This window comes from Benincasa hispida, chromosome 9 (genome assembly GCF_027475165.1).
Source record: "Benincasa hispida cultivar pf3 chromosome 9, pf3_genome.v1.1, whole genome shotgun sequence".
Classification (NCBI taxonomy): Eukaryota; Viridiplantae; Streptophyta; class Magnoliopsida; order Cucurbitales; family Cucurbitaceae; genus Benincasa; species Benincasa hispida.
The window spans coordinates 88,519,127-88,534,113 of NC_143486.1; the positions used below are offsets into that span (position 1 = coordinate 88,519,127).

General features: G+C 33.8%; 1 protein-coding gene across 1 annotated transcript; it reads right to left on the reverse strand.

Moving 5' to 3' along the window:
* Nucleotides 1-10,935: 10,935 nt before the first annotated feature.
* On the reverse strand, nt 10,936-13,462 carry LOC120086347 (homeobox-leucine zipper protein HAT22-like). Its single transcript, XM_039042958.2, has 3 exons — nt 12,752-13,462; nt 11,608-11,687; nt 10,936-11,486 (listed from the first exon to the last, which is right to left on the reverse strand). Exons 1-3 carry the CDS (start codon nt 13,199-13,201, stop codon nt 11,189-11,191), a joined length of 828 nt encoding a protein of 275 aa, XP_038898886.1. The 5' UTR covers nt 13,202-13,462; the 3' UTR covers nt 10,936-11,188.
* Nucleotides 13,463-14,987: the final 1,525 nt, after the last annotated feature.

Here is a 14,987-nt window from a genome sequence, read left to right on the forward strand (position 1 = left end):
CACCCACCATATTCATTTCGAACTCACCCTTCATCTGTTCAAAAGAGGTATATACCATATTCGGTGGCATTCCTCCAGAAATGATGTCATCCACGTAGATTTCAGTTATGATGAAGTTCTAAGCATCCCTTTTTATGAATTTTTTTGTTAAGAAAACTGTCAGACAATCATACCATGCCCGCGGAGCTTATTTTAGACATAGAGTGCTTTCTGAAGTTGAAGACATGTTGGATCAATAAACCCTTTGGGTTGTTCACTGACTCTTCATTTAAATACCCATTAAAAAAATGCACTTTTGACATCTGTTTGAAACAATTTAAACTTAAGCAAACACGAGATTCCCAGAAGAAGATGAATAGCTTCTGATTATGCAACTGGAGCAAAAGGTTTATCAATATGAAATCCTTTAATTTGGGAGTAGCCGTGGCAACTAGTTTGGACTTGTATCTAGTAACAACTCTGTTTTCATCAGACTTGTTTTTGAACATCCTCTTGGTTTCAATTACATTTACATTTTCAGAGCACGAAACAAGAGTCCACACTTGGTTTATAGTGAACTATTTGTTGGGCCTGCTTCTTGTTGTATGTTTGAAATAAGCCCAAATGATGAATAATATGTGTGGCCTTTCTTGTTGATCTAATTCGTGAGTCCAATTATTTTTCCCCAAAAGAATTTGGTTTGGTAGAATACTTAGCTACCAATTGTCCACGAGCTTCCAGCTGATGTGTTCCACATGATTTGCTCCACTAATCTTTGCCTGATGAAAGTGAAAGAAAAAATAACTTTGATGGGTGAAGATTCAGAATTAATTTCCTTTCTCTCTCTCGCTCTCTTGTTCTTCGTCTTTTTGATTTCTTCAGAACTTCTTCTAACCCTAATTTCTCTGTTTGATTTCGTACGACTGCTCGAGCAAACGATGAAGAACAAATGCATGCAATCGTGTAGACGAAGGGAAGAAAAGAAGTGTTACACAACGATATACGTGGTTCGGTGTAATGTTACCTACATCCACGAAAAGGAGAGAGATCTTTATTGAGAGCTAAGTCACGAATTCTTTCTTTTACAGATTTCAATTTTTTCTTGAAGCTATTGTAATTGTATGCTACGAAATTTGTAAATGATGAGTACTTATACATTTTTCTGATACAAGTAGTTACAATAATAGACTGTAAAAGTTAAAGAAATGTGAAATAGTTCTTGAATGTTGAATGTTTGAGCTTATATTCTTCAAATCTCCACTTTAAGCTGATCATGCAAGCTCTTTTCTTTCCAGATTTAACATGTCTTCACCCTTTTTCAGAAAGCTGGAACCTGATCTGACCAAGGCAGTTTGCTAGCTTGAGTTTACTCACAGGTTTGGTAAGCATGTCGGCTGCGTTTTCAGTAGTCTGAACTTTAAGCACCTTGACTTCTCCTTTCTCTATTCCGTCTCTTACAAAATGATACTTAATGTCTATGTGTTTGGTCCTTGAATGATACTGAGAGTTTTTGGATAGGTGAATGGTACTTTGGTTATCACAGTAGATTTTTACTACTGTTTGATTAATACCAAAGTCCTTCATCAACCCCTTTAACCACAGTGCTTCTTTTATTGCTTCTGATGAAGCTATGTACTCTGCTTCTGTGGTTGATAATGTTGTGATTGACTGTAAATTTGCTTTTCAATACAACAAATTAGGACCAAATAAGAATAGATAACTTGTTAATGATCTTCTTTTGTCTTGGTCACCTGCAAAATCTGAATCAACATATCCATATAGCTCTAAATTTGATTCATTAGTACTTTTATATGTTAATTTTGAATGTTTAGACCAAATTAGATATCTTAAAATCCATTTTGTTGCTTCCCAGTCTCTTTTTCCAGGGTTAGACATGTATCTACTGACTAGACTAAGGCTGTATAATAGGTCTGGTCTAGTAGATATCATTAAGTATATTAGACTCCGTACTGCTTGATTGTATGGAATTGATTGCATTTGAGTCAAATGTTCTATGTCTGTTTCTTTTGGTGAGTTTTCTGAGGAAAGTTTAAAATGATTAGCAATAGGTATAGTGATTGGTTTTGCATTAGACATATTAAATCTGCTAATTACTTTTTCACAGTAGCTTAATTGGCTAATGGTTAGAATTGAGGAAGTTCTGTCCCTTTAAATTTCAATCCCAAGGATCTTTCTAGACTAACCCAAGTCCTTCATGTCAAATTCTCTCTTTAAGAGATTTTTTACATAAATTAAATCCTCCTTAGATTTCCCTGCTAGTAGCATATCATCAACATAGAGTATTAGGTAGACTTTGTTTTTATAGGTAGATGAATTAATATAAGAACAAATATCATAAGAGCTTCTTTGAAATCCAATACTCTTTCTGTAATTATTAAGCCTTCTATACCAGCATCTAGGGGATTGTTTTAGACCATATATAGACTTATTTAAGAGACAGTATAGGTCTTCCTTTCCTCTTTCTTCAAACCCTTTAGGTTGAACCATATAGATAACCTCATCTAAGTTTCCATGAAGGAAAGCCGTTTTAACATCTAGTTGATCTAGTTCAAGGATGTACTGAGCAACTAGAGATAAAAGTAGTCTAATAGAGGTTTGTTTTACTACTGGTGAAAAAATTTTAGAATAGTCTATGCCTTCCCTCTGCGTAAATCCTTTAGCCACTAACCTTGCCTTGTACCTAGGTTTTTCTTCTTTAGTAGAACCCTTCTTTAGTTTATATATCCCTTTAGAGGCTATAGGTTTGCATCCTTTAGGAAGAGGGGCTAGGGTTCAAGTATTATTGACAGTGAGTGACTCTATTTCTTCACACATAGCTTAAATCCAAGACCTGGCATTAGGACAGTTTACTGCCTCTTCAAAAGTGGTTGGTTCTTGGTCATTAAGGGCTATTGTGGTATTCAGAACTAGGTTCATGTAGTTAGTTTCAATATACCTAGCTGGAGGAACTATCACTCTTCTTTTTCTATCCCTAGCCAAAGAATACTGACTTAAATCAGGTACAACTTCACTATTCCTTGTATTTTCATTTGAGATATCTTCTTCTTCTTCTTCTGATTCAATAGGAGGGTTATGGTTAGTGGAAGAAACTTTAGGTGTCTCCACCTCAATCCTAGCAGTATTAGGGCTATTAGAAACTTCATAGGTTGTCTTTTCTTTTTGCATAAACATCTTTTTTTCTCTGAAAGTGACATCTCTGCTTATGACAAACCTTTTCTCAATAGGATTCTACATCTTAAATCCTTTGACACCTTCAGAAAATCCAACAAATATACACTTTACTGCCCTACCCCTAATTTTGGTGAATATAGACAACACATCCAAATACCCTTAGATTTTCTAGGTTAGGTGGATGTGTGGTCCTTTTTTCTTCAGGAGTTAAAAAGTTTAGGGGGGAATGTGGACACCTATTTAAGATGTACAAAGTGTAGCTTGCAGTCTCAGCCCAATATTTTTTACTAAGTATTGCATCTAATAGAAGACATCTAACCCTTTCCATGACTGTTCTATTTAGTCTTTCATCTACTCCATTCTGTTGAGGAGTGAATCTAACAGTCCTATGCCTAGTTATTCCTATTTCTTTATAGAATTTGTTAAACTCTTCACTACAAAATTTCAGTCCATTATCAGTTCTTAGGTATTTAATTTCTTTAGAATTTTGCTTCTCTATCATGAGTTTCCATTTCTTAAACCTATCAAATACTTGGTCTTTAATTTTAAGAAAGTAGACCCAACTTTTCCTAGAGAAGTCATCAGTAAAAGAAAGTAAATATTTTGAGCCACTTAGGCTAGGTGTAGAAGCTAGACCCCATAGGTCAGAGTGTATATAGTCTAGGATAGCTTTTGTGGTGTGTTGTGCTTTAGTGAAACTTTGCCTTGTGGCTTTCCCTAAAACACAGTGTTCACAAAAGGTTAGATTTTATGAGAGACCTTTAGGTAGAATCCCTGGTTTAGATAGGACTTCTAGGCCTTTAGCACTAATGTGAGATAATCTTTTGTGCCATACATCAGTCTCTGTGATCTCATTTGTGGTGGCAACATATGCCTCTGTCATCATTTCAACTCCTTTGACCACAAATAAGCCATTTATCTTTTTCCCAACTAATATCACCTTAGAATCCTTTAGAACCTCAAGGGCTCCTCCTTTACCCTTGTACTCACACCCAATTGCATCTAGCATACCTAAGGAGATTAGGTTTCTCTTAAGCAGTGAACATAGCTCACATTCCTAAGAAGTTTAATAGTTCCATCCTTAAGTTTCCTGGAAATAAAGCCAATGGCTTCTATCTTGCAGTCTTGGTTGTTTCCCATATACACCATTTCTCCTTCAATTTCTTTAAAGGTGTTGAACCAAGGTCTCATTGAGGTCATGTGGTAGGTGCATCCAGAATCTAGGACCCAATCATGTTTTCCTAGAGGATTTACATGGTTGGATTTGTCTAAAGTTGAGGTTAAAGCATCTGAATAGATAAAAGATCCTTCTACAATAAATGCTTCGGGCTGTTTGCCTTTTGAGTCCTTTTCTTTCTCTTGATTCTTTCTTTTTAGGATAAAACAGTCCTTAATTAGATGTCCTTTCTTTTGCAATACTTACATTTTATTTTTTGTTTTGATTTATTATCTTCTGAGTTGTGAGGTTTTCTGTCCTTTGAATGATTTTGTTTGAAGTTTCCTTTAGCAAATAGTCCTTCACCACTAGGATGATCCTTTCTATCAATCTGTAATTCTAGCTCTCTGGTTCTTAGGGCTGAGATTATAGTGTCTGTGCTTATACTGTCCCTTCTATACTTTAGAGCACTTTTTATTTCTCTATAGGGTTCAGGCAAGGAGTTTAGTAGCACATAGGCCTCATTTTCATCACCAAGTTTTTCTCCTAGAGTTTTAAACTCGGTAACAATTTTTTTGAACTCATCTAAGTTATCAGTTAAAGTTTTAGATGAATCCATTTTAAATGTGAAGAATTTCTCCCTAAGATACATTTTACTAGGAATATCTTTAGTAGCATGTAACTCTTCTAGTTTAGTCTATATCCTATATGCAGTTTCTTGATCTAAAACTTGTCTAAGAACACTGTCACTAAGATTTAGAACCAAGTACCATAGGCTGCCAGCTCACAGTCTTCTTTTTCTTGGGCTGTCACAGTGGTAGGGAGTGTTGATGGGTCAAGGAGGCTCTGTGAGCTTTTTGTTGGCTGAGAATCGCATTGATTTTGGCCTTCCACAGTCCGAAGTCTCCTTTGCCATCGAATTTCTCCACTTCGAATCTTGCTACTGACATTTTTGGATGAACAACTTGAGTCTTGATTCTTCAAGAATTGTAATCTTGTAAGTCTTTTTGCTTTGATACCACTTTGTTGGGCCTGCTTCTTGTTGTATGTTTGAAATAAGCCCAAATGATGAATAATATGTGTGGCCCTTCTTGCTGATCCAATTCGTGAGTCCAATTATTTTCCCCCAAAATAATTTGGTTTGGTAGAATACTTGGCTACCAATTGTCCACGAGCTTCTAGCTGATGTGCCCCACGTGGTTTGCTCCACTAATCTTTTCCTGATGGAAGTGAAAGAAAAAATAACTCTGATGGGTGATGATTTAGAATTAATTTCCTTTCTCTCTCTTGCTCTCTTGTTCTTTGTCTTTTCGATTTCTTCATAACTTCTTCCAACCCTAATTTCTCTGTTTGATTTTGTGCGACTGCTCGAGTAAACAACGAAGAACAAATGCATGCAATGATATACGTGGTTCGGCGTAATGTAAATGTTAAATGATGACGAAGAACAAATTTGTGCGACTGCTCGAGTAAACGGTGAAGAACAAATTTATAAATGATGAGTACTTATACTATTTTTCTGATACAAGTAGTTACAATAATAGACTGTAAAAGTTAAAGAAATGTGAAATAGTTCTTGAATGTTGAATGTTTGAGCTAATATTCTTAACTATTCTAGTTCTTTCTGCATCTTATTGATCCAACACTCATCTTTCAAGGCTTCTTTCACTTTCTCGGGTTCTACTGGTGATGTAAAACATACCTTACCAATCATTTTCAGGTAGTCAACTCTATCCTTCTTACGAGTAGTTATTTCTGAATCCAGGTTCCCAATTATGCTGCTAAAAGGATGTGCCTTCTGTATTCTAATGGATGGTGCAGGTTTATCACTGTTATCAGCTTCAACATCTTCTTCAGCTGCAGGAGTCTGAATGTTAATAACAATGTCAGGAGCATCAATAAACCCAACTGCATCCTTATCAAGATCAGATGATTCTGAGATTTCTTTTTCACCATTTTTCTCATATTCTAAAAATATGACCTTCTTCATCATCAACATTTTCTACTATGGATGTTACATCATTGACCACAACATTTATCGATTCCATCACAGTATGAGTTCACTTATTGAAAACCTTGTAGGCCCTGCCGTTTGTTGAGTTCCCAAGAAAGATTCCTTCGTCAAATTTATAATCCCACTTTCATCTATTTTCCCGATCTCTTAGGAAATAACATGAGCTATAAAAGACATGGAAATACCTCACATTGGGTTTTCTTCCTTTCCAAAGTTCATAATAAGTGCTGACAGTTCTTAGGCGCAGAGAAATACGATTGTGAATATGACAGGTTGTATTTAATACTTCTACCTAGATGTTAAAAGTCGTCTGTTTAGCATAAAGTATGGCACGAGCCATCTCTTGGAGCGTGCAGTTCTTTCTTTCTACAACTCCATTCTGTTGAAGAGCTACAGGAACAAAGTACTCATGTAGAATCCCTTCAGAAGTATAGAAATCAACAAATTGAGAATTTTCAAATTCCTTCCCGTGATCGCTTCTAATACGAATGATGTTTTCTCTTATTTATGCTAAAGGTAAAGACATAATATCTGAAACACCTTGAAAGTGTCAGATTTTTCTCTGATAAATCATACTTATGTAAAGCAAGAAAAGTCATCCACACAAACGAGAGCATACCGCTTACCTCTCAAACTTTGAACTTGCATAGGCCCCATCAAGTCAATGTGTAGTAACTCCAAAACTCATCTAGTACTACACTGTGTCACTTTCTTATGAGAGGTTTTAACCTGTTTCCCAGATTGACATTCACCATAGAATGAATCAGTTTCAGCGTTCAGAGAGGGTAATCCAAGAATGGCTTCCACGTTGATTGCTTTCCTTATTGATCGTAGACTTATGTGACCAAGCCTCTTGTGCCATACTTCAGCCTCATTCATTTTGGAAGAGTTACAAATATCAATGGGAGCATCAGGGGATCAGTGATAGTAGTTATCCATTGAATGAGAACTTGTCATAACTAACATGTTTTTATCATCTTTTACTAAACACTTATCTTTAGAGAAACTTATTTGATTTCCCTGATCATATAGTTGACTTACGCTAATTAGATTAAAAGTTAAGCCTTTAACAAGCATGACATCATGAAGAGCAGGAAGACTAGATCTTAATAAGTCTGCTTTACCCAACACTTTTCTTTTAGCTTTATCACCAAAGGTTACATGTCCAGAGCCACGTGCCTTTAGATCAGACAAAAAATATTTTTCACTTATCATGTGCCTCGAGCATCCACTGTCAAAGTACCAGTCTTCTTGGTTTGAGATGTGTGACGAGGTAAAGGCCACATTGCAGGACATCATCTCTTGAGAATTTTTATCTTTGACACGGCACACAAATCATTTAGATGTAACTCTTCTGTTCTCATGACTCAAGGTTCTTGGAGTTAGGGAAGAGTGTCTTAAGGTTTTATATTCCTTTCTGTCGAGACGATAAAAACAAAAGAGACATATATGACATGCTTTCCAACAATAATGACACACCCATTTCATCCGAGGCTTACTAATTTCAGCATGAGTCACAAATATGATATCATTTGGATTTAGCCACACATGTGAGGATTTTGAGCAGGGACAAAGAAAATCTTATATGACAATGTGATTCTATAACAAGACTTCCCATGACTACTGAACCCAACTCCTTTTCTATCCACAACTTGCTTCCCCGTGTTGAGAATCTTGTTTAGATCATTTGTACTCAAATTTAACATGCGATCAAATTTAGACATTGAATCTAGATGTTGTTGAGACAATTTCAGTTCCTTCTTTAATTTTGATATAGTGCTCAAAAGATAATGATTGTCTTCCAATAACTTTTGAATATGATCTTTTTGTTGTTCTAGTACAAGCAGATCTTTCCATTTTTCATACACTTCTTCAATGGTGAGATTTCTCAGCTGAGGAACATTTTGACTCAATCCATAACACATTTTGTCTGCTTCTTCAATATCAGTACTCACTATCATGGACTCATCAATAGTTGCTCAACCAATCAGGGCGCGAATTTCATACTCTAGCTCATTACTAGTATCCGAATCATCGTTTGGCAAGGTTGCTGAGTGTCCTTTATTCTGTCTTCTCAAATAATTAGGTCATTCAGCTTGGAAGTGGCCAAAACCTTCATGTTCCTATATCTGGAGGTTTGATCCCTGCCATTTTGATTACCATTCAAACCCTGTTCATTGTCTTTCTTCGCTCCAAAAGGTTTAAAACTCTTATTCATATTATGATTAATGTTGTCAATGTTGTCTCTGACATGATGTGTGTTGTACTAACCAAGACGCTTATTTAGTCTCTTTAATTCTTTGCCGAATTGTTTTGTTAACAAAGCAAGCGAGTTAGCAAGGTTCTCTTCACCCTATTTCCCTTTGTTTGAAATGAGGTCTTCATTCACATGTGATTGCAATGCTAACCCTTTACCTTTCTTGTTCGTTTGTTCATCAAATGTCAATTCAAAAGTACGAAGAGACCCAAGCAATTCATCAACTTTCATAGTGGTTATATCATGCGCTTCTTCAATTGTAGTCACTTTCATGTTAAAACGTTTTGGCAGAGAGCGAAGAATTTTTCTAACTAACTTTTCTTCTGACATTTTCTCACCAAGGGCAAAAGATTCATTCACAGTGTTTAGAATATGTACATTAAAACCAGTCATTGTTTCATCCTCCATCATTTTAGAGATTCAAACTTCGAAGTTAGAATCTACAGTCTTGACATTTTCACTTTGGATGTACCTTCATGAGAAACTTCCAAAATTTTCCAAGCTTCTTTAGCTAAAATGCACGTATTGATAAGCCGAAAGATATTTTTATCAACCCCATTGAAAATTGTGTTTAGAGTGCGAGAATTTCCTAGGGAAGCCTCATTCTATACTTCAGTTCAGTCCTTCTTAAGTTTGTAGGAAACTTTGTCACCTTCATCAGTGATTATTGGATGAGTCCACCCATTTACAATAGCTTTCCAGGTCTTACTCTCAATTAATTACACGATAGCAGTCATTCTGGCTTCCCAATATGAGTAATTTGTCCCATCAAGGACTCGAGGACTAGTAGTAGATCCACCTTCTCCGATTGGTTCCATTGTAAACAATTAACGAAAATATAACAACTGAACCTGCTCTGATACCAAATGAAAAACGTACAAACAGCCAATTGTATATATGATGATGGACACAATGATGTTGACAAAAGTAATGAGACAAAAGAAACAAGCATAGAAGAAAAATAACACACAATATGTTAACCCAGTTTAGTATAACTTTACCTATATCTGAGGGGCACAGTGCCCAAACTAAAGAGAAGCTCAATATAATTCAGAAGATTTACAAGAGAAACAACCTAACTGATAAAACCACTATCGTGTAATACAGTAAATCTTAGATAGGAAATTTGTTTAGACTCCCCCTAAACTTGTCGGCGTCTATCTCAAGATCTTTTCTTAGCTCAAGTTTTCTTGATCTTGTATGTTTAGGCTCCCCCCTAAACTCAACACTTTTCTTCAAGGATTTACCCACGCATGATAACAAAATTATAGACCTCTTCGTTTCTTCACTTTCAGTAATGGCCGCACACCAAAAACAATAACACAACAATCAATTCACAAAAAAAGACCTAAATGAGACATTCTCATACTTCCTTTTATAATGGTATCGACAAGAAAGTTACAGATAAGGAAACTAGCAAGACCGGAATAAAAAATAACCAACAGGACAGTCCAACACGATGTCAACTAGTAGAGATCTAATATTTCAACAAAGGAAAATTTACATGCCAAACAAAAATAATAACAGGTTGGATCCCTTTTTTTTCTTTAGACCGAATACTTGTTTGAATTTCATAATCTAATATCATATTAGATAAACACAAGATGTCTAATTCAATGTCAATTCGATTGGCATCCAAGTAAATAAGAAAAAGGAAAAAAATGATGTGAAATTGTTATGGGCAACGCTTCATACCTTTTCTTAAAAGGAAAGGCAGTTGAGTTTTGATGATAAATCAAAGGAATTTAGCTCCGAAAAGTTAGATACTTAAGCAAATGGGATGAAATTGTGTGGAAAAGAATTCAATTGTTTAATCAATAATGATGAACAATTATTAAATAATAATCACAGGAATCCGACAGCTAATTGTCGTCAAATTCAATCTCAACAATCTAGGAAATACAACATAATCAAGTCGGCAAATTTCCACCTCCTTTAATTTAATATATATTTGTATGAAATTGTGAGATCTTTGTTCTTAATCATATAGTTCAAATTACAATTCTGTTGTATTATTTTCTTCATTCCAATCATAGCCCACCAACTGGTTTGTCGATACTTGTCTCAAAATTCAAAAAATAAATTATATATATAACAAAAAAAGTATGTACACTTTTCTCCAAATAATTATTTATTTTAAATGATCATTCTCTCAATCACGCGTATTAATCAATTAAATTTTATATTAAGTTAAATGATATTACGTCACTCTAATTAGACGTGCTATTTTAATTAATGAAGGACAAGGAATTCAATTCACGACCAAGAGCAAAAATCACAAATTCACCTAAATCAATTAAAATAATAATAAGAATAATAAAAAAAAAAAGCCTCCAATGCTCCAAGTAAAATAAAATTAATGGAAACTTAAATACATGTGTGTCATGTCATCATAGATCGATTTCTACAAAGCCTAATTTCCAATGTGTTCAAAACACAACAATATATTTGTACATATAACATATTAAATATATAAATATCAGTGTTATATACGATATATAATTTTTTGACCAAGAAGCCCCAAGGAAAAATAGCAGTCTTCAGGTCGTTTTAATTAACGATATTATTATAATTAAAATTAGGCTGCCGCCTAACAAGCCGCCGATGGGTGGTTAAATGGGAATTTGAGAAATTGAGGCTTTGACACAATTGAGAAAGTATTGGCCGGAGATGCATCGCCGCCGCCGCCGCCGCCGCAAATGGAGCTTTCACATGAAGGGCAAACGGTGAGAGTGGCGGCTTGTAATTGCATGCAGAACGGCGGAGCCGTTAATTTGAGTGATTTAAGCTCTTGAAGTTCCTTTTGAAGCCTTGTGTTTTCTTCTTTCAGCTTTTCACAGCATTTCTTCAATAATTCACAGTCCATTTCTGTTTGCTTCAGCTTTGTTCTGAATTGATTATTTTAATTAATTATGGTGTCAATGAATTATAGTTTCAAAATGGGAAATAATGTAAAATTTTAATCGATTTTATTAAAAAAAAAAAATAGAAAATAACCTCTTTAATTACCTGGCTCTTCTGTTTTGAAACCATACTTCCACTTGTCTTGGCCTTAGGTTTAACTGTTTAGCCAAATCCTGCTTTTGCTTCTGTTTTGTTGGGATTAAAAAGCATTGATGTCAAAATCTAAGAGAATGAATTAAGAAAAATGAAATTTAATGATAAACGAAGAGATAATTTATTCCTATATTGTCTTAGACTCAATAAACATAAGTGTAATGGAATTTGAGAATAAGAAATTAAATGGAAATTAGTGGTGTGTTTTAAATATACGTGTTTATAAAAAAATTTAGAGTCACAAACCACCAAAAATATATAAGGTAATTTTTTATTCTTTTTTTTCATTTTCAGATTAATAGAATCTACTTATAAATCTCCCAAGCAAAATTTTATTTTATTCAATATGAATACAATGAATTCAATATAGATAAGATCCCACCTTAAAATTTTAATTATATATAAATATATCCCATTTGTATACATGTTAAAATATAGGATAATTATCAAGGATAGCAATATTCTTAAAGAATTACAAATATAACAAAGTTTGTCAGTGATAAATTATATGGTTAATAAACTATGAGTACTTATTTTAAATTGATTATATTTATAAATTATTTTGTATTGTGTTATATCTGATAATACTTTAAATCAAATTACTATATATTTATAATTACCCTAAATATATATATCATAGACTAAGTTTAAACCTCTCAAATTAAATTCAAGAAAGGAAAAAAGTTATAAAATTTTACGCTTTAAAAAAAATTCTCGACCGATGCTTGAGAGATAGGACGAAGGAAAAGAAATTCAAAGGAATGGAAAAAGAAACTTAACATTATAAGTTTATTATATAATTTCTCAATAATTGAGAAATAAAAGATAGTAGTATTGTGATCATTCTTGTCATTCACATCAAAAAAATTAAAATATTTTTTTAAAAAAATAATAATAAAATTTAATCAAAGTCGGACAATCATTAAAATGCACAAAGATAAGTGGTGGTGTCCGAAATAGATATAAATATTGTTGATAAAAGATTATAAATCTTAATTTTTTATTTTTATTTAATAAGCAAAAGGACAATTATCCATTCATGTATTCTTCACTCAACCTCGGAAAAGGAAAAGAAGAAAGAAAAAGAACGACTTACAGGACTGAGACTTGAGTGTTCTTTGAAGTTATCCTCTAAAATGGCGGATTGTTGTTTCGTTAGTCTTAGTTTCTTCCTCGGACTTCCATCTTCATCTTCCTCACCCACTTTCATACACACCCTCTCCATATACTCCTCCGCCTCCGCCTCTTCACCACCACCGCCACCGCCGCCGTCTCGCTCCCTCTTAAAGCCCGATGAATTTGAAAACGACGACACCGGACTACCCGAACAACCCCGCTGATTCAACTCCTCCGTCGCAACGCCGCCGCTCTTCTCGACTACAATCGACAATCCAAGCGTTAAAGAAGGCAAAATATCATCAAACTTCAAAACCTGCAGCTTCTTCTTCACACCGGCGACTTCCGGTGGTACGATCGACCGCATAGAATCATCAGCTGAAACCCGCCCCAGCCCAAGAAGAAGCCCCGTGTTGCAATCCCTCTCCATTATTTGAAAAATAAAAGAACTAAATGGCGAAAAATGAAAACCCAGTAAACTTCTGGGGGGGAAATATAAAGGGAAAAAAAATGAAAAGGGGGAGAAAGAGAGCGGAAGTTTCTTAGGTTGGAAATGGGATTGTGGGGACTCTAATTATGAGAATTAAATTCCAATAATAATAGTTTTAAAAAAATTAAAAAAAAAAAAAAAAAAAAAAAAACTTTAGGAAATAGATTTTGGTGTCACGAATATATCGGTTGACTTACAGGAGTAAATGCCTAAGAGCGAATGGTTTTCAATTAGGCGTGTGCTGTGGGTGTACAGAATGAACGCATAATCATTATAACAGAAGAAACTTTTTTTAAAAAAAATTAAAATTAAATTAATTTACCTTTTTGGGATTTTTTTTTTTAAAAAAAAATTAAAATACAATGTTTTGGGTTTGTTTATACTTTGGTATATACCATATCACATGCCGTACATGCACCGGGTCTGATTCCTGGTTCATTGTATAAATATCATTTTTACTCTCTTTTTTTTTGTGTGTAATTAATTAACATTTATTACTTTCAAGTGGATTAATGGAACCAATCCAATTCCAACTATTTATGATTCTCGTGAAATTTTTAATATCATGCTTTATTACTTTTATCTCTTGTAACCAGTTTCATTTTCTTTTTCTTTTTAAAAATTTTATTCAATATATTTTTCATAGTCATCCTTTTCCAATAATATTCTTCTCTAAGACCCTTTATTTTGTTTTTTTTTTCATTACGCTTCCCTTTTATCATTCTCTCCGTGAAAAGAAACAAATTCACCTGGTTGTTTCTACACACATGAATCATGAAATAAACTTTTATCTTATCCATTACACATCTTGATCTTTCATCATATTTATACTTTCTTTTACTAATCATACTTAATACAATAAATAAGTATTACCTTAATCATGTCGAGAAAATAACTCATGTTTTTTTTTTTTTTTTTTTACTTTAAAGGTACTTATAATTGTGAATATATATATATATATATATATATATATATATGCATGCATGAGATGCATATTAAAAAAAAGAAAAAAAAAAAAGAAAGAACATTTTGTAAAATCATTGTAATATATAGCATGGGTTATCAGTAGTCTTTCCTTTTAGCATTAGGTGTATTTCTTGGCTCATTGCAAAGAGATGGGCAAGGTATGGAGAGTGTACTCTTGGGGATGGTCTTTTAACTTATGCCTATTACAAATAAATTGGTTTCGCCTCCACCAAAAAAGTGCAATTTTTATAATAGAGTATTCGATAACATGAGTTTTATTTCAAAATTAATTGACAATGAAATGAGTAACTTATCCATCTTATTAAGATTATGAGATCCCTCCATTTTTTTAATGTAGGATCTCCTTCACATGCTTTTTTAAGATGACGTTCTTTGGGTTCACCATTATTGGGTTTTTATTTTTTTTTACTGAATGTTTGTTTGGGTTTCATGGACTATGATATAATATTAAGATCGTATGAGGTTTCTTTTCAAAATCAATTGGCAGTGAGAGAAATAACTCATATATCTTATTAAGATTGTGAGTTCCTTTCACTTTTCTAAGGTGGACTCTACTTAACATAGAGAAGAGATTGGTCTATCTTGCATCATTTGACACATTAAACTGTGTATAAGCCTAAAAACAAGTTTCTAAATGCTAAAGTGTTGATATACTGATAAATTTACCCATCAATTTAAGCTTTTGGGTCGTAGTCGATGATTTAACATGGTATCAGAGAATGATCATGTCCAATATTCA

Bases quoted from the DNA above. Each gene is read 5' to 3' on its own strand.
- LOC120086347 (XM_039042958.2), bottom strand. From the start codon at position 13,201: ATGGAGAGGGATTGCAACACGGGGCTTCTTCTTGGGCTGGGGCGGGTT. The intron at 11,688-12,751 runs GTAAGTCGTTCT...CCAACAAAACAG, and splicing joins AACACTCAAGTCTCAGTCCT to AAGCAAAAGCAGGATTTGGC. The intron at 11,487-11,607 runs GTAATTAAAGAG...TAATCAATTCAG, and splicing joins TTTCAAAACAGAAGAGCCAG to AACAAAGCTGAAGCAAACAG.